The sequence below is a fragment of the Ictalurus furcatus genome, chromosome 18 (assembly GCF_023375685.1).
Source record: "Ictalurus furcatus strain D&B chromosome 18, Billie_1.0, whole genome shotgun sequence".
Classification (NCBI taxonomy): domain Eukaryota; kingdom Metazoa; phylum Chordata; class Actinopteri; order Siluriformes; family Ictaluridae; genus Ictalurus; species Ictalurus furcatus.
The window spans coordinates 6,045,715-6,065,167 of record NC_071272.1 but is presented as its reverse complement, the minus strand read 5'-3'; the positions used below and the strand labels follow the sequence as shown (position 1 = coordinate 6,065,167).

At 37.6% G+C, this 19,453-nt stretch overlaps 1 protein-coding gene across 1 annotated transcript; it reads right to left on the bottom strand.

Annotated features, from left to right (window-relative positions):
• Positions 1 to 3,996: 3,996 nt before the first annotated feature.
• Positions 3,997 to 18,982, bottom strand: zgc:92275 (cholesterol 7-desaturase nvd). Its single transcript, XM_053649472.1, has 8 exons — positions 18,206 to 18,982; positions 13,760 to 13,948; positions 13,011 to 13,189; positions 12,586 to 12,711; positions 12,080 to 12,199; positions 10,294 to 10,470; positions 8,727 to 8,912; positions 3,997 to 7,810 (listed from the first exon to the last, which is right to left on the bottom strand). The coding sequence occupies exons 1-7, from the start codon at positions 18,639 to 18,641 to the stop codon at positions 8,751 to 8,753; spliced, it is 1,389 nt and encodes a 462-aa protein (XP_053505447.1). The 5' UTR covers positions 18,642 to 18,982; the 3' UTR covers positions 3,997 to 7,810; positions 8,727 to 8,750.
• Between the last annotated feature and the right edge of the window lie 471 nt (positions 18,983 to 19,453).

Here is a 19,453-nt window from a genome sequence, read left to right as displayed (position 1 = left end):
GATACTTTTGTATGTACGTATGCTTATCATATGAATTGTAAAAATTCCAGTGTGTTCATAAACAAAAATTTGTAATATTCAGGTCTAAAATATTTTATATTGATTAAAAAAATATATAGATAGTATCAAATTTGAGTAAAATATAGCAATATTTTTGCACAGTCTAGGAATGTTTCATGGTGCAGCTGATTTCTGAGTTTTAAAAAATCTCAATTTATTCAAAGCTAAGGTTGAGTCTGAACCTAAAATCTTTTTTACTTAATTTGAGTTTTACCAGAAACTTTGCACTAAGATGGTAAATAGTCGAAAGAAGAACAGAAATCAGGAGAATGATAACGATTATCTTAAATTGCAGTAACTGCCTCATGGTCTCATGGTTTATATTTTCCTAAAAACAGCCTTAAAACGACTGTGTTTTAAATAAGGGACACATTTTTACAAATCAAAATAGATGATATATGTGTGAAAACTGTGCTACGTGTTCTTGCAGAACTGTTGTTCGAAATCAAATACTTTCTCAGATCAAAAAGTGGGATCACATAGTCGCAAAGGGGGGGAAAAAAAGACATTTCAGCATGAGTCAAGTCCACTGAATTGTTGTGGCCATGCACCAACTTCGGAGGGTTGCTATGGTTATAAATTATGTCAAATCTGTTCCTCCAAAAACTAGGACGCTGAGAGGCAGCGAGGAACACTTCACACCAGAACAAAAATGTTATCAAATCAAGAACTAGACACAAATAAATCATTGTTCTCGATTGTACGTATGCCCTTATTTTTTTCTTCTTCAAACTGACAGCTGAAATAATATTTGAGACAACTGAGAGTCTGCTCACTTGAAAAAATACATCATTTTGTAGTTTGAACACGAAATTGACCTGTTCTATAAGCACAGTGTAATGTTATCTAGTTTCAGCTTCCTAAGATTAAAGTAGAAGTATACTTCTTAAGTATATACTGTATAATGAGGAGTGTTGCAATTAAACATGCAGTCTGCAATGTATAAACATGTTTATATACACGTAATAATCCTATCATTTTAAAGATACTTTAAAAAATATATTTATTCACAATATTGTTCTTAATTAGACATGGCTATGTGTTTCATTTCTGGCTTTTGTTTATTGTTTTTAAGGGCCAGAAATGAGTTTGTCCAACTCCACCCATCTCCCAGTTAAAATGATGACAATTTCTACCCTGTTAGTTCGTGTCTCTGGTCATATTGTTTGTGATTCATCAGTATGACTAAGATAAAGGACAAAAAAAATAATATTATCAATAATATTGTGTTATTATTCACCTCTACCTTCCCCCCAAACTCTAAAACATGTCACACATTACCAAAAAAAGTGCTGTAATGTCTATTTTTTTAATCTCTAAAGTCACGATATGTTTCAAATTATGAATATCGCATGTATATGAACACGCTTAAACATTACGTACTGCTACTTTAATTTCATAACTGATCCTTTTAAATATGTACTGTACATTTCTATTTTAATAACATGTCTAGAACAAGTCAATTAATCATATTCAAGGAAAAATAATATGTAGCTTCAACAGAGTGAGTGGAGACTGGTTGGAAAGAAGAGTTTCACTGAAGCTGCAGTATGCTTTGCAGACTACAGGGTGCTCAATAATCACACAGTGCTCCTTTAAGTGCATTTGTCAAGCCTGTATATGTTTATTAATTCACACATTCTGCAACAGGAAGCAGTTGTGCCTTGCTTTTCCTTAGCATTGGGTCACTGTCCTCAATCTAGCTTGCGAAAGTGAACAGAAGTACAAGTACGAGGACGGGCACAAAAACTAGCATCAGAAAGCTCAGCTCTACCATATACAGCATTAACAGCAATGTCACATAGCAGCAACGGCAGCGTGACTGCATGCGCCGGATGACCTGTATAAGTCCACGAGGATGCTCGAAACATCCACACACTCGAGCCGTCTCAGCCCGCACCTGCAAATACTGCTCCAGACTTGAACAGCACCCTGTACTGACATCTGGTTCTGCTTGTGGTGTCAGGATTGAGAGATCTGGAGGGTGAGTACAGAATGTGATATCCTCCTGAAGCCTGTAAATCTGCCACTGTAGAAGCGGGGTTTTCTGCCGACACAGGGGGCACTGTACTCGAGAGCAGTCCGCTGCCTGCTTGAGCATGACGGCCAAGCAGTGCTGGCACACGGTATGGTCACAGTTTAGCAGCGCAACGCTGTGGTCACCCTGGGAGCGGTAGGGCTCGGTGCAAATTGGGCACTCGTTTACCTCAGAGTCGGTAGCTTCCTGATTCAAACAGCCAAGTGTCCTGCTGATCCCACCACCTGTCCTCTCTGTCCTTGACACTGTATACTCACTTTCATCAGGACGTAGGTTATTAAAATATTCATTAAGCAAAGGGTCTTGAGCCAAACACTCCCCTGAGTGAATTTCACTCAGATTTGGTCCATCTGTAACTGAAACCATGGGGTTTTCAACACTCAAACATATCTCTTCATTTATCCCAGCACTTCCTGTCCTTCCTTGTGTTATTCCTTGAGCTAGATGATTTGAAGGTATTTGAACACAGGGATTTACTGACTCTGAATCGCAGGTGCATCTAGGTTTTCTCTCCTGATCTACATTTCCAGAATTAAGCACTTCAGGGTCCATGGCTCCAGAGAGAGAAACGCATTCCAGAAAAAAGTGTCCTGTTTTGGAAAGTAGCTCACTAAAACCTTTTACTTTTCCTAATGACTTTATACCTTCTATAACCTTTCAAAGTTGCTGATGCATCGGTTACAGTGTAAAGGTAGAAGGAAGGAGCATTATTTATTGTAGGTTGCTTATCACTAAAAAGGTGGAGCTCTTTGAAAGCCTTCTGGGACTGAGTCAGATTAACCAAAGTGCTGACCTCTGAAAGAAAGATTAAGGTCAGTGTGAAAAATCTTGCATTTCTTTGGCATATCGATTTGATTTTTTTCTGAGTTGCGTACGTGTGTGGAAAATGTGTGTGAGCTGAAGATCTGAGCCTCAAGCAACAGCAAGTTCACGGGTTTATTTGAGAATCTGTTCATATGACATCCATTTACAAAAATATTGTTAATGATATGCATACTATTTCCAGAAGAGGAATCAGATAGATAGATAGATAGATAGATAGATAGATAGAGAAATGGGAGGATGGATGGATGGATAGGTATACAGGTGAACTGATAGGTGGAATCAATGGATGGATGGATGGTGGAAAGGTAGGTGCAGATAGATAGGTCAGAGAGTGATTGGTAGAACATGGATGGATGGATTAATGGATGGATGGAGGGATGGATAGGCAGATGGATGGTGGATGGATAAATAAGCAGATGGATGGATAGATAATGGATTGATGAAAGGATGCATAGATAAATGGATGTATGGGTGGTAGATGAATGGATAGGTGTATAGATGGATGGATGGGTGGATGAATGGACAGGTGTATGTATGTATGTATGTATGTATGTATGAAAAGATGGATGTACAGGTGGATAAACAAGTGGATGGATTGTTGGGTATGTGGGTAGGTGGGTCAAAGAATGAGCCTTAGAACATTGATGAACATATGGATGGATGGCTGGATGGATAAATGGATGGACAATTGGATGAATGGATGAAGGGATAGATGAAGGGATCAATGGATCGATTGATAGATAAACCATAGATAGATAGATAGATAGATAGATAAATAGATATTTTGTACAGTCCTTGTACATACAGTGGTTTTTAACAATATCGCTCCAGTAAAAGGTCTTTATATTCAAAGCAGAATCTTTTTTTTTTTTTTTTAAATAAATGTAAATATACTGCATTGGACAATCAGTGCTGTAATATTGCATTTTCATGTATTAAACATGGCTGACTTCTTTAGCAATGATACAACCTACATACAAATCTATGGCATGTTAGAAACTTCTCCTACAGGTTTTACAGGGAATTTGAATCCAATTTAATAATAATAATAATAATAATAATAATAATAATAATAATAATAATAATAATAATAAAATGAAATACAAATAAAAGTATTTTCCCTTCTATATATGGCATATATAGATTACAGAAGACATTACAGAAACCTGTATGATTCACCCCGGACAAACACCTGCAGATTTATAAAATCAATCTCGATGACAAGGCAATAAGAACACTGTTTCGCTTGCTTTATCACAGTGCCTGCGGTGGTGCAATTCTCAGCCTTAGTGTGTTGCCTGCTCAGACGCAGAGCACACAAATAGCCAGAGATAGATATACTGAGAGAGAGAGATGCCGCGCAGTCATGCGTGTAAACGTAGGCACCCTGAATACACTGTGTCTGATACTGCTGCTGTACAGAAGCTAATTTCATCAGGAAAATGGCCAACATCTGCCTGCTGACATAATGTTCAAGACAATAACCCATCATGCACCTCTCTCTCTCTCTCTCTCTCTCTCTATGTCTCTCTCTCTCTCTCTAAGTCTCTCTCTCTCTCTGTACAGTACCCACAATCTTGCATAGAAAGCATAGCTTATATTTTAATAAAGCAATATGGAAACCCACAGAGATTAAAAGGATAACGCGCTGCCGCATGCCTATAAATTAAGTTGCCCAAGACCCACAAGATGTTTCTCTCTCAATTGGAACAGCTGTAAAATTATACATGACTGATTTCATGTTTGTTTTATCACAAAGAACGTTCTGAAATGGAGACTAAATTGTTGTGTGCATATTGTACAGTTACAGCATGTGCAACAATACACAAAGCATTATGGTGCAAAAAAAGCTTCTAAAATCAACAACAGGAATTCTATGAAATAGGAGAAGTAACCGTACTAGCACTCATTTAGAATATTTTAACGTCAAAAACAATATATTTATAAGTAAGGATTATAAAAAAGCATGAACATTGTGTGAACATTTTCCAATAAGCTCGTGTATACAGGGTGTCCCAAAATCTCCATATATAGGGGAAATGAACACTTTTTCGCAAAATGTCTTCCAAAATTTTTCATACTTCATAGCCTTTAAGAATGCCTTTGACAAAAACAAAAAGAGAACGTATTGAAATCATTCTCATGGCTGGATCGGGAAGCTGTCGCAAGGTTGTGATGGACTTTAACAGGAAATATGGCAAGCACATCATCACACGACACTGTTGCCAAACTTACTAACAAATTCAAAAAGACTGGAAGTGTTGCGGACTGACTGAGAAGTGGACGTCCACGAAGATACGACCAACGTGATGTTGGCAAACATAGTCTCCACATGTATGGAGACTTTTGAGACAACCTTTTTTTTTTTTTTTTTTACAAACGGTACATTTTTATCCATTTATTTATGACATTTATTGTAATGGAACGTCTGCAAAACGAGTTAGTTCTTGTCATCGCTTACATTATAGTAGCTATACATTAAACAGCAGTTCCTAGTGTTGGAAATGTACTGACTTTTACAAGGCACTCACACTGGGGACTCCTTCCATAAATGTCTAATAAATGTCTCCTTACAAAAAGCATCACCATATCAAATATTAGACTTTTTTTCTTTGTTTAATCTGTTTATTACAGTAATAAACAAGTCCCTGTGTAAGTTGTTACTATAGAAATTGCAATATATTAGAACAAGTATATTCATATAAACCTGTGATTTGCTGTTATAGAAAATTATAGAAAATGAATCAACACTCACCAACCAATCAGAATCATCCATTCAACTACACAGTCATATAAAATGCTATAAATGCTATCTATATAATCATATATGGCTAAGGGCAGTTGATTCAATACAGTCAATGAACATCAATGAATTCTTTCATCAAAATTATTTGTAAACTCATTCTTTTAGAGCTGGAGCTCAGTTTCTGCATGATGAACCATGGATACCATATAAAAAATTTTTTAAAGGAATTACACAAACGTACTTTCTGTATGTTTTATGACATTGTCTAATGTCTGTGTTAAGACCTTTGCTGTTCAAGTGCAATGCTTGTAGGATTATTTTAAATAAGTTTTTAAAATATTAATTCAAAACTGCCCTTAGATGTCTATTATAAGTGAGTTTCTACTAGACAATTTTCCTGTTTGTTAGGTTTGTTTTTTTTAAAAAAGTGTAGAAATAATAGTTTGAGTTAATCAGCCATATGCTACAAACATGGAGGGCAGAGATTATGCTGGACTATTTGTCCAGTATAACTGCAGCACAAACTGCTCTCGTTGTTGTAAATATGGCAAATGAGCATCAGCAAGTAGCCTGGCAGCGCACAAGGACAAACACGCCTGCTGATAAAAATAAAAAAAATGTTAGATAGCAGTTCCGTAGTTATCGAGCTTTATCAAACAATAAACACTTTTAATGCATGCTCTAACATACTGCAATGAAGTCATTCAGTGCATTGAACACAGACTAAAACAGAAAAATAATACAACTCTGTATCAGCTGACTGTATGAATATTCAACACATTCTGTATACTATACTCTATTTGCTTTAAATGTACATTTCTCTTTTCAGCAATTTAGTTTTAACTTATACTTCCTGAAGGTAGTTAGTGATATGTACTGTAGCTACAGTGTACAGTTAATAAAAATTTCAATATATATTATTTAGTCTAAATATTACCAAATGAAAACTATTTTGGCCAGTTTTTTTGCACTATACAGACGTTTATACCCAAGCTTCGAATTTTCAAATATGATCATTTATTTTCAGATCACACTGCAATTCAAATCACAGGTTCATATTAATGCACTCATTAGCATCAGGTTTTCTTTTTGGAAGGAGTCTCCAGTGTCAGCGCTTTGTATGCTTAAGTTTTCCGACACAGTCTTCATTGCGGAGGGCTTTGTGGTTTCTCTGTAACATTTTCTGTTATAGCGTAAGCAATAACTTGGGTTTGCAGACATTCAGAAACATTAAACCTAACTATAAACAGATAAAAATATGCTGTGTCATTGTTGAATTCATGAAAAATTGTGATTGTTGTATAGCTTCCATTTTGCGATAATACAACGGGCATGTTGATGCACGATTAATTATCCGATATATCGCAGATATTTTTAAGCCGCCGACGATTTTATATAATATGATTTAGAGTTGGTTCTATCAGACGGGGCAGAGACCATGCCTCATTTGATATCATTTCTAAATAATAGTGCACTACTAATAAAGAAAGAGATGCAAGCAGTATCAAGCTTTATCATACAGTGATGTGTGTATAGGATCATTCATGATACACACTTCTTTGAATCAATGAGACTGTGTTTTTATGTCATTACAGAGACTGGTGCACCAATTTGGTATTTCAGTAATACCAAGAGGACATCCTCTTGATTCACAGTGTAGAAATGATTGGGTCTTGTGGCTTCAGTTCGTCTTCTGGCCCGTCGGCTGTTATTGCTTGCATTGGCTGGAAGAGCTCTTCGGTCTGTGATGTGTTGTGATTGTGCTGAATTCCCCTGATTACAGTGCAATAAAGTCCAGCTACATTGATTCTCATAGCGAGAGAGAGAGAGAGAAAGTTAGCACTTGCTCAATGATTCACAGTCCTCTCAGGCACTTCAACAAGGACAGCATGGTCCTTAAAAATGGAAGGAAATAAGCCGCTACCATCATGGCATCATCTTGGGTTTTGGAGATTTTCAGTTCTGATTGTGGGACGTTTTAATATTTTAAGATCAGGGGCTCATCTTACTCAGAGCAACTTGATATAATGCGCTAATGTGTTTCAGGACTGGGAAATTCTTTTTTTCTTCTTCTTCTTTCATTGGTCAGGTCCACTGCAAGCATCCTGTCCTCATCATTTGAGTGAACAACTGCATAATATCTGTATAATAGATAACAGAAAAAGATAATAACATAACAGCTATTATTCTGTTGATTGAATAACATGCGTGAAGAACAGTCCAAAATATGGTTTCACTTTCTGTTAAGCCCATACTCACAAATCCTTTTCAATGTGATTATAATTATTTGTACCCTGGGAATGGTTCCTTGTATGCATTTCTATTGAACTCTAATAATACCTCATAAAACTTTCATTCATTTAATCATTTTAAGTAATTCCTTGATAACTTGTAATCAGTGTTGTTACACTGTTAAGTGTCAGTATTCGTTATAATGCCATGTCCTGCACTGAACAACCTTTATTATTAATAATGAACTATGCAAATAATATCAGACCTCAAACATCAATATTACACTTTGTTATATCACATTAAATTACACATTAGCAATATTTTTTCCACAATCTGCTCGTAATATTCATATCTGAGGAAAGACAAAAAACAAACAATATAGTTTCTGTTATTGACAGTGACAGTGATGACAAGAGACTGCAGCAAAGGCATCAATTTGCTGTCGCTGTAGATGTTTTAATATTTATCACCATCAAGGATAAAGCTGTCTTAAATAACATTCATAAACGAAGGATGAAATAACTGAAATGACAGAGGTGGGGTAATAAAGCATAATGCATTAAACTTTCAGTCAATATGAACGTTTTTTGTTTTAGATTAATGAAATATTAATACAATACTATATGAGAGAGTTGATAAATTGATTTAATGACACACTTTGTAATCTGATTGTGTAAATGTTAAATTAATGATCAAATAAAACCATATTTTGGAGCGGACCCTTCTGTGTCTTTTACCGATAAGTAATTATGACACTGCCAATATGGTGTCCTTATCTCTGTCTATCACTGATGGATCTCACTGTCAGTCAGAGGTGAATGTTACCTTGAGTCCAGGCCATGTGTTTGATCAGAAGTCCAGTGTGTCGTGTTGGAAGCGCAGACGTGGGCTGTTCTCGCTGTAGAACTGACTATACCAGCGCCTGTGTTTTTGGATGGCTGAGTCCTCTTTCACCAGCAATGGTTTCGAGACGTACTTCTTATTGTTCCAAATCATCACATCCCGCTCAAACTGCCACAACAGAGACAACAGATCACTTGGCTTTATTAACGATTATTGATTAGGAAAAACTGTAGTGTTTTACTGTACTGGACACTTCGTTTTCATGCCATGTTATTGTTCTTGTTATTGTACTGTTATTCACTGTTGATGACTTAAGCCAGATGTTACTCGGACATATGAAAGTCACTGGATCACTATAGAAATACACAAGCTGCTGGATCACTGTAAAACTACACAAGTCACTGGATCACTGTAAAACTACACAAGTCACTGGATCACTGTAAAACTACACAAGTCATTGGATTACTGTAAAACTACACAAGTAACTGGATCACTGTAAAACTAGATAAGTGATTGGATTACTGTAAAATGCATGGCACTGTATCTCTGTAAAAAACACACAAGTCAATGGATCACTGTAAAACTATCTATGTGGCAGAATCACTGTAAAACTTCTTGTCTCTGAATCACTGTAAAACTACTCAAGTCACTGGATCACTACAAAAGTACACAAGACAATTGATCACTGAAAATCTATGTTAGGTCACTGAAACACTGTAAAACTACATGTCACTGGATCACTGTAAAACTACACAAGTCACTGGATCACTACAAAAATACACAAGACAACTGATCACTGAAAATCTATGTTAAGTCACTGAAACACTGTAAAACTACATAAGTCACTGGATCACTGTAAAACTACACAAGTCACTGGATCACTGTAAAACTACACAAGTCACTGGATCACTGTAAAACTACACACGTCACTAGATCACTGTAAAACTACATGTCACTGGATCACTGTAAAACTACAAGTCACTGGATCACTGTAAAACTACACGTCACTGGATCACTGTAAAACTACACAAGTCAATGGGTCACTGTAAAACTACACAAGTCAATGGGTCACTGTAAAACTACACAAGTCAATGGATCACTGTAAAACTACACAAGTCAATGGATCACTGTAAAACTACACAAGTCAATGGATCACTGTAAAACTACACAAGTCACTGGATCACTGTAAAACTACATAGGTCACTTGACCACTATAACACTACATAAGTCACTGGACCATTATAAATCTTGTTAGGTATAATATAAATACATCTACATGTCAATGGATTATTGTAAAACCGAGTGACTGGGTCTCTGTAAAATTACACGACTGTATGATTTTGGGCAAGTTATACTTATTTAACTTAACTAGCTACACTATTCTTATAGCTCCAGTCCATGTTATGCCTGATCAGTGACATTTAGATTACATGGGCAATTGTGTAAATTAGATTTTTCACTGAACTATTTATTTAACACACAGACACACACACACACACACACACACTGCTGTGAGTGAGGTCATACAGAGGTGTTTGGAACACATTACCTGAATACACTCTGCTCGCAGGATGAATTTTGGCACTAGTGGAGGAATGTTGCTCTGGTAGAAGATGGTGTGTGACACACACTGCAGCAGCGGCTCCACTGGGGTCACACAGTGTAAGATCACACCACGACCCAAGAAGTTGTGATTAAACAGCAGGAACACCACACCTGGACCGACCTACAGAGAAAACACACACTTCCTGTCAATCCTAACAGGACTTTTAACGTATACTTGCATACTGCATCACTGCATTTTTGAAAACAGTGCTTTGTGTAATGAGCCCACTTATTTTTGTAATAATGCTACATTATATACCACAGTGTTGTTGAATTCTTAATTCTGATTGTACAGAAGTTAGTCCTGATAGTAGTTCCGGCTGTAATTCAAATCACAGGTTTATATTAATGCACTTGTATGAATATGTAACATATGTTTCTATAGTGACAGCACATTCAACAAAGAAAACAAAAGGCCACATTACGCCGTCTTGACGTTGATCATTGTCCTATCACAGCATGCCGCCAAGAATATTATTCCTTACATATTGTACTGCACATGCTTAATAAAAGGGTTAACTCTTGAATGGTTTGGAACCTTTAAAGGTTCTAGATAGAACCCTAACAGTATCTTAATCTGTTCCTTCTTCATATCTTTCCTCACGCTCTTTATCATGGACGGCGTGATTGCAGGACTCCAACTGTGCATGCTGCACACAGTCAAACGGCCTTCAGCTTCACTTCTTCACACACACACACACACACACACACAAACACTCCTGTGCAGCCTTGAGCACTGACACGTCTCCCACATATCACTGTGTATAATTAGCATCACCATGGTTACACGCTAGAGCTTTTCAAAGATATCACAATCACACACAGAGACAAATAAGCGAATGCTGAAGGTAAATTGTGTGTGAAGGGCAGATGTGAAAAACTTCCCCTTTCCGTGGAAGCGCATTAAATTCTTTATACTCGAGTTGGAGAAAGATTCTCACCTTGATTTTTTTCTAGGACATTTGGTCTTTGATAAAATATTACTCAAAAGAGAATTAGTGTAAAATACATCTACGCACATTACAAGCAACAGCAACAGAGATGTACAACACACACACACACACACACAAATACACTGGTTTATGTTACACTGCTCATGAATCTGGGAGCTGCATTGAATATGAAGCAGGCCAATGATAATCAATAACACAATACCATTACTATAGACATGACATTTGAGCTCATATTGACCTGCAATGTGTCTCATTTCCTGCTCGAGCTTGAAACACTGTACATATCCGGTCATGTGACCTTTTAAGGTAATAATATTGAAAGGTAAGAGATTCGTTTACATAGATTTTTAGATCTATGGCATTTTGCTTGTGTCATGATTATGAAATCACATGGTGATTTGCTAATGCTAACAATGTATGCATTATAAGTCTGTGGGTCTGTGCTGATAAAGGAATGTCAGAGTGGTGTAATGGAGTGGATTTAAGTTGATTCTTTCTCTGAAAGTCTTTATCTTCTTATATCACAGCAATTCGCCAACCCTAACAATTATTTGTGTCAAGTCTATGGTATTTTTGTTGTAATTAATGCTGCGTTATACCACAGCACTGTTAAATTCTCCATTCTGACTGCTCAGAAGGTGTTGATTAATTTTCTATAACAGCAGCTCTGAAAGTAGAGAATATGATTTATGCACCATCCTATAACAGAATAGTATTCGAGTCAGTATGCTATTCTATGACTCTCTGCTGCCCCCTGTCGGTCAGTTATGTCATCACCTGTCTGGCCACCACATTCACGTCCAAGAGAGGCCAGTGGCGTCCGAATACAGTCAGAGCGTGCTTCACCAACATTTGAGAACAATGCTTATTGGGCTCTGGCTCTGGATTCCATTCCACCTAAGAAAGCACACACACACACACACGTAGAAAGGAAGACATTTAATTGATGCTAGACAAGAAGTGTTGTGACTGTATCGTAGCGTACTAGACTACATAATGAGTCATTAAGCAAATGTCAGGAATTTCAATATATGGCAGCAAGGCAATTATGGTGTCAGTATTAATGACTGGATGGTTGAGTTTAAAAGAGCCCCTGTTAAGGTCTTGATTAAATACAATCTGTAATCTAATGTGACCTTTACCTTGTATAATCATGACCACATTGTGCATTATGTAAGGAATCAAACATGCTGTTATAGGTTAATAATATACGATGGAGTGGTGCGAGTGTGTAGGGCCAGAAGAAAAGTCTACAGTGAGACGCCAGGCGAAGGCTTGCTCACCTTCCAGTCATGGCGGATGAACTCCCAAGTCTTACTGTTGGTGTAACGGAGGTCCACACCACTCACGATACCCGGTGTGTGGAGATGGGCCAGGTGAGCGATATCTGCAGCGTTCTCTGGTATCTCCTACGGAGGTTAAACGAGGGTCAGGAGGAAGTGTAACATATTTTTTAATCTAATTGAAAATCTCTCAAGCATCGTTGTTCGATTCAGTTTACATTCAGTGGAATTAGAGATATAACCCTCACTAGAGAGCCTCAGTTTTTCAGTGTGGACATTTCCTGCTGTTATAAAATTATCATGTAAATTTCTAGAGCAAAAAAATGTTTATCCTTATGCCTGGTGAATTTCATACTCCATTGTGTTGTAAATAGATTGGTGATCCACTTTGTTGGTGATATTTTTTTTTAAGAATACAAAATTACCTCTATGTGAGCATTGATGAAGTGCTCCGTGCGTCCGCGGTAAACCCACTCCTCATTGGTGATCTCTTTCTGCTCAGGAACCATCCAGCCTGGTTCTTCTCCATCACAGTGGAACCAAACCAAGATCTGCTCGTTAATCTCACAGCTCGGCCAGCAGCGCACTTTAGCAAACTCCGGCACTGTACATATAAAAACATGCACACATATTACAGAGTTAACTAGCAGCATTAGCTAGCTAGCAAGATATATAAATAATATCCAATCTTATACTTGAACATCCACTTGGCATCCATCCATCCATCCATCCTTTCCCTTGTCCTTCCATTCATCTATCAAATCATGTATCTGTCCAACGATTCACTAGTCAATTCACCCATCCAATCATCAATCATTCACTGACATCTGTTCAAATACACAACCAACTAATCATCCATCCACCTGTACATTCATCTATCCATCATCCATCCGTCCATCTAACCATTTATCCATCCGTCCCCTTCTCTATTCACTTGTCTATCCATCTATTCATTCATCAGTCGATCCAGCCAACCCATCATCTATCTATCTATCTATCTATCTATCGATTCCCTTTTACACTCATTCATCTATCCACTCATCTCTCTGTCCATTCTTTCAACTATCCATCAATCCACCCATTTATTTATTCAACATTCCATCCATTTACCCATGCATCTATCTATCTATCTATCTATCTATCTATCTATCCCTATATCTATCTAATACCTTACCTTTTTCAGCATATGGGATCCTGACACACTTCCCATCCTCTCCTCGAAACTGCCAGCCATGGAAGGGACATTCTATACAATTGCCCATCACTCGGCCCCCTACAGCCAGGTTGGCCCCTAGATGGGGGCAGTAGGCATCCAACACATAGGCCTTCCCATCCTGACCCCGAAACACAGCCACCTGCTCACCTGAGAAGACAAACAACAAACAGGGAACTTACAACAGTGGAGATGGTCGAGTATTCTTCTGGAAATCTAACAAAAAAGTAACCATGTTTCAGTGTTCCACCCAAGGTAATCTGAAGAGGGCAGCAGTGGGCCAGTAATAATGCTTCTTCAAATGAAATTATGATTTAAGGCCATCAGACAGTAAAATTAAAGTAGAAATTAAAACACTACAGGTGAATAGGGCAACATTTAGGTATATTCTAAGGACTTCTACATGTAATGTACATTTATTTATGCAAATGAGGCTATGTCTAATTACATATGCATACTTAATAAAACCAAAAAGATATTGCTGTTGTAAGAAGTAAAATACGTATTTCACTGTCAAAGACATTACCAAAAAACCTTTACAGAAAAAATAAAAAATCATTTCATGCACTTTTTTTTAAAAAAATTAATAAAATTTGAAAGAGACATGTGAAAAAGTTTAAACACAATGAAATGCAGTAAAATATCAGCATTTTTACAGTAAGCATATAGCAAGTCCTGATACTGAATGGAACTCAGTATTGAGTTACTGACTCTCCATAAACCTGTGGCACATTTGTATTTTGTGTCTCTTTATGTCCGCACTTCCTGGAGGCGTCTCGATCAATAACTACTCTGTTACCACTTAAACCATAATTAAACAATGTTCCCTGTGAACTGTCCCTATAGGGTGATATTAAAAAACTGCTATAGCAACCTCTATATGCAGTAAAACCATTATTTATTAATTCGTCCTTTCATAGCCTGTAACCACTTGTCCATAGTCCATTAAGCATGGTACTGAACTTTTAAATGTAGATGCTTTTTGTCACGGGTTTCCCCTCGTGCTGAGTGCCAGAGCATTTAGCACGCATGAACTGCCCGAAGCATATATCTATTCCTCATATATCTAACATATCTCTTCCTCAGCTGTTTTGTGTTATCCCCTTAGATTTCGTTGTATATTTAAACCCCCGTGTGTCTTTGTTCTGGGTGAAGTATCGTGTTTCTATGTTTTGCCACCAGTGCGTTACCGCGTTACCAAACCTTTGTTCTGTGTTCTCGTTTACTCTTCTTTGATCTTGTTCCCAGTTTCTCAGTTTTTGTATTCTGCCTTTGCCTTTCACCATGATTTTGCCCTACGATTTGGATTTGTCTGCGTACCTCTCTTCGTTAAAAGCTTCAACTGCACTTGCATCCGTCTCCAACCCCGTAACATGACACTTTTCCACATTTCAAACCAACACAACAGTGTCATTAAGAAACTGTGTGTCTATATCACGAGTTCTTCAATCACAACTGTGTACAGATATAAGAGTACATGGTATACTATTAAATGAAGTTTGGGAGGATCATCTATATTTAATTGTCCAGCTACGTCTTTATTTTGCACATGGGATGTACAAGATGACGAGCATGATGGCATCGATAGTGGAATTAGCATGAAAGTTAAAAATGTAAAGGTTATTTATTTTGAGAGAGATAAAGGTAGAGAATTCCCACTGGAACCACTATTAGCAGGTAGTTGAATGGCGCTGTGGGAAATTATTGTGAAATCATTGTGAAAGTGAAAAAAAACATGTCCTTCAAAGAACTTTAAACTAAAAAAATTAAAATAAAAAGTACATTCTGATTTTAATCAGAATGTAAATCCTTAATAAATCCTTTGCACATCTGAAAATCACACATTGAGTACAATTATTGATGTGATTTGTCATTCGGGATGGATTTTTCCTTCAACAGTACATGACTGCCCATATTTCTAAACCTAAGTCTTCATTTTATATTCTGTTGTTTTGTATTGTGAATCATGGCCACCATGCAGTCAGATCTTCTCCTCAGTCATCCAGTTTCTAAGCAGCCAGGATACATTTGAGTCCCTTACTAACAAAAGAAAAGTTTCCCAAAAATGTTTACAACACAAAAAGTTATCTCCAAAGCAACCTCTCTAAGAAACGCACACTCCGAGCGAAACAGAATGAAGTACGTGAGGTAACTAAAGACACTGAACTGCCTTGGTGACAAGATTCAAACTCAAACAGCTTAATCCTCAATTTTCATCAGTGAGGTTACATTCGGTCAGTAATATAAGCAGTATCTGTGGCACGACACGAGTCAGCAGATCTTTCATCCTGAGTGACCTTGGTGATGCTCACTTTAGCTGTTGACTCCACTGCATTTAAACTGACAAATAACAAATACGCAATAGCCTGATGTTGCATATTCATATACAATATCTACCTCAGACCGTAACATTTTCCAACATGTATTTTAAAATTCCTAATATATCTATTCCTAATCTGAATTAATAGCAATATGAACAACATTTGAAAATCACCATGATGGCAGGTGTGCACATGGAGATTTTTTAAAAACGCTTTTATTTAACTTTATTATATGATCTGAATATAATCTCTGAAATACGAATGCGTTTATATTTTCATGTTCATTAGAGTTAATTGTTATTAAAGATTCATTTTCACACACAAACACACACATTTCGAAATCACGTTAAATATCGTTTTGATTTTAATTCAAATTGTACACGTTGACGCAAACAGAACATAAAGAATAATGAGTCGGTCTGAGATAAATATCCTTTATTGTCTAATGTGCATCTGAGGCTGGAAGAGGTGAAATACTGTATAATATGATTTAGTCATTATGTGGAAATATGTATTGTAATATAAACCTGTCAAAAGAACAGTTTTCAATATTATGAATTCATTTTATTATTGTTCACTCGAGGGACTTTTTTATTATACAAATTATATTTACAAAATAATGTCCGATGAAAGCACCATGTATGCAGCCTATTTTCTGATAATAATAATAAAAAAAATTGATCAGGTTCTGGGTGTGTTCTGACATTTCTAGTCAGTGACCTTCACTGTGTAAATGTACTGCACTGATCACAGCTCTGACACATGTTACTACTTGGCATTGGCTACTCCTGGATCTCTAGGTAATGTTTAATAGGTGAACATTGACAGCCAATTTGGGTGCATGAACTGTATATATGTTCAGGCATTGCTTGTTCAGGCAGCTGTGTGTATGAGGCAATATGACAGAGAGGATCTACTGCATTGCTGCTTGTTGACATTTTACTTACTGTATGTAGTATAAAGTTATCAGGCTATTAGTTATCAGGATAAAATGGAAATTAATTTTATTTGGCAAGTTACACATTCGGTGTGTGGATTTTATAACTTGCTCAACTGAATAAAATGCAATGCAAAGTATGATAAGTTATTTTGTCCCAGTAATTTCTGTCTTAATTAATTGAAAAAGAACAATTAAAGACTGCTCAAAATGTTGCACAATTTTATCTCTGAGGCTTCATGTTGTGATTCATTTTCTTTATACATCACTGTTTAAGATCTCAATTGGACTCCACATTTGCAGATTTTTACCATTTTATAAAAAGCAAAGCAAAAATAAAGTTATTTTCTTAGAGTAAGATTTCATGGAAGAATTTCAGCCTTAGTTAAGCAAAGGAGAACAATGAATGGTTCTGTTTATCCTGTTTAGAGAAAAATGCCAGTGAGTCGTTTGGCAGCCGAAAGAGTCGGTTCTTATTAGTGATCTGACTCAGTGAAAAGAGTCGGAATTCCCATTTGTATTGAACAGAAAGGGCAAGAGAAAATAATATAGAATTACAAAAGAATTATTGCAAAAAAAAAAAAAACGAGTTTGGAATGTCTAAATCTTTTTGCAGCTCATACTGAGGCTTCGTGTTGAATGATTCATTTTCTCTCACCGTTGAAGATCTCGGTTTTACTCCATATTTGAACAGCTAGTGCCAGTTATTGAAGTGACCTCAAAACGGGCAGATGGTTGCAAAACTGTAAGAGGAGACCTATTTTTATACTACACACACACGCGCGCGCGCACGCGCGCACATATGAGTCCAGATTCAGAAGGATGCGCAAATCACCAGGGAAATTAAAATACAATAAAATGAAAAACTATAATGATTCAGTGAATCACTTGGCACTCACTGATGAGTACGTGACTGCGTGGATATTTTACTGAACTTGGACAGATTTTCATTACTAGTAACATAAGAATGCATCACATTTTGGGCCTGGATCTGCTCTTGTTCAATGAATGGTTTGGTTGGGTTGTTTTTTTTTTTTTTTAGGAAAGCGTCGAGATGGGGATGTCACGTTTTCCCACGCTCGTGCCGGAGTGCGCAGTGCGTGAAAACCTCGCGCGCGTCGTTTAGCTAATTATCTATAACCTACGTACCCAACACGGTCACGCTCTTGACGTCTCCGCGTTCCAGCATGTGCGAGTCCAGGATCCGATACCAGCCGTTCGGGTAAACCGGAGGCAATTCCCCGGTCTTGCGCCTCCGCCGCACTTCGTTGGCCGCACGCGCTCGGGAGCGCCCGTCCTCCGCCACATATCCCACCTCGTCCGGACTCCGCAGCAGCTCCAGAGGAGCGAACAGGAGCCGGTAGAGCCAGCCCGCAGCCAGAAGCACTGCACCCGCCAGGATGCACGCCGCAGCACGCGCCGGAGCTCCGGCCAGGCCGGTTTTCCGCCACAGCTCGGGATAACCGTAACCGCTGTCCAACAGCACGTCGGAGGGGTCTCGCACGTGCATCAGGACGGTCGCGGTGAAAGCGATCGCGACCCCGGCGAACACCTTGACGAGCCGTGAGCTCACGGATCCCTCCATAATGCAGCTCGATCAGTGCATGTCAAACTACTGTCACACTGGCGTACAGATCAATTACCGCCAAAGCGCTCGTGCCTCTCCGCGTGTCCACGTTATCTGTAAGGCGTGACGTCACGCCTTTCCCAGTATTAAAATGTAACCTAGGTGAGACACGAGTTTTTTTGTGTGTGTTTTGATGCTTACATCCTGGTCCCCTTTGCTGGTGTTACTGCGACAGTATACCAATATAACATTTCATTCGTGTGCCTAACCCTAGAGGACCACCAGCAAACATCTTCACATGCACACTCAGAAATAAAGGTACCAAACTGTGCTACTTTTCCTCGTCGCTGAAGTGCTACCATTAATAGTGCATGCTTTTGATGCATTTATACCTAGGAAAGTGCATGTGGTGGCGGCACCTTTTATTAGCTTTCAGAGTACTGGTCCTTAAGGCAGGCTACAGGTATGTAGGCTATCTTGAATTATTTTAAAAGGTTTCCAGGAATTTAAGGTCGCATACATAAGAAAGAGAAGATGAAACTTATGGTTCAGTGCATTTATTTCTGAAAGGTTTGCTCTTTTGAAAAAAAAAAAAAAAAAATATATATATATATATATATATATATATATATATATATATATATATATATATATATATACACACACACACATATATATATATAATTATTATTATTATTTTTAATTTTGAAACAAGTCATCATGCACAGATCAGCAATAACATTAAAACCATCTGCCTAATATTGTTGTAGGTCCCCCCTGTACCTCCAAAACAGCTTTGAGCCGTCAAGGCATGGATTTCAACTGTGTTC

Coding starts and splice junctions, on each gene's coding strand:
- zgc:92275 (XM_053649472.1), bottom strand. CDS start 18,641: ATGGAGGGATCCGTGAGCTCACGGCTCGTCAAGGTGTTCGCCGGGGTC. Junction 13,190..13,759: donor GATCCCATATGCTGAAAAAG/GTAAGGTATTAG, acceptor TTATATGTACAG/TGCCGGAGTTTGCTAAAGTG. Junction 10,471..12,079: donor TGAATGTGGTGGCCAGACAG/GTGATGACATAA, acceptor TTTTCTCTGTAG/GTCGGTCCAGGTGTGGTGTT.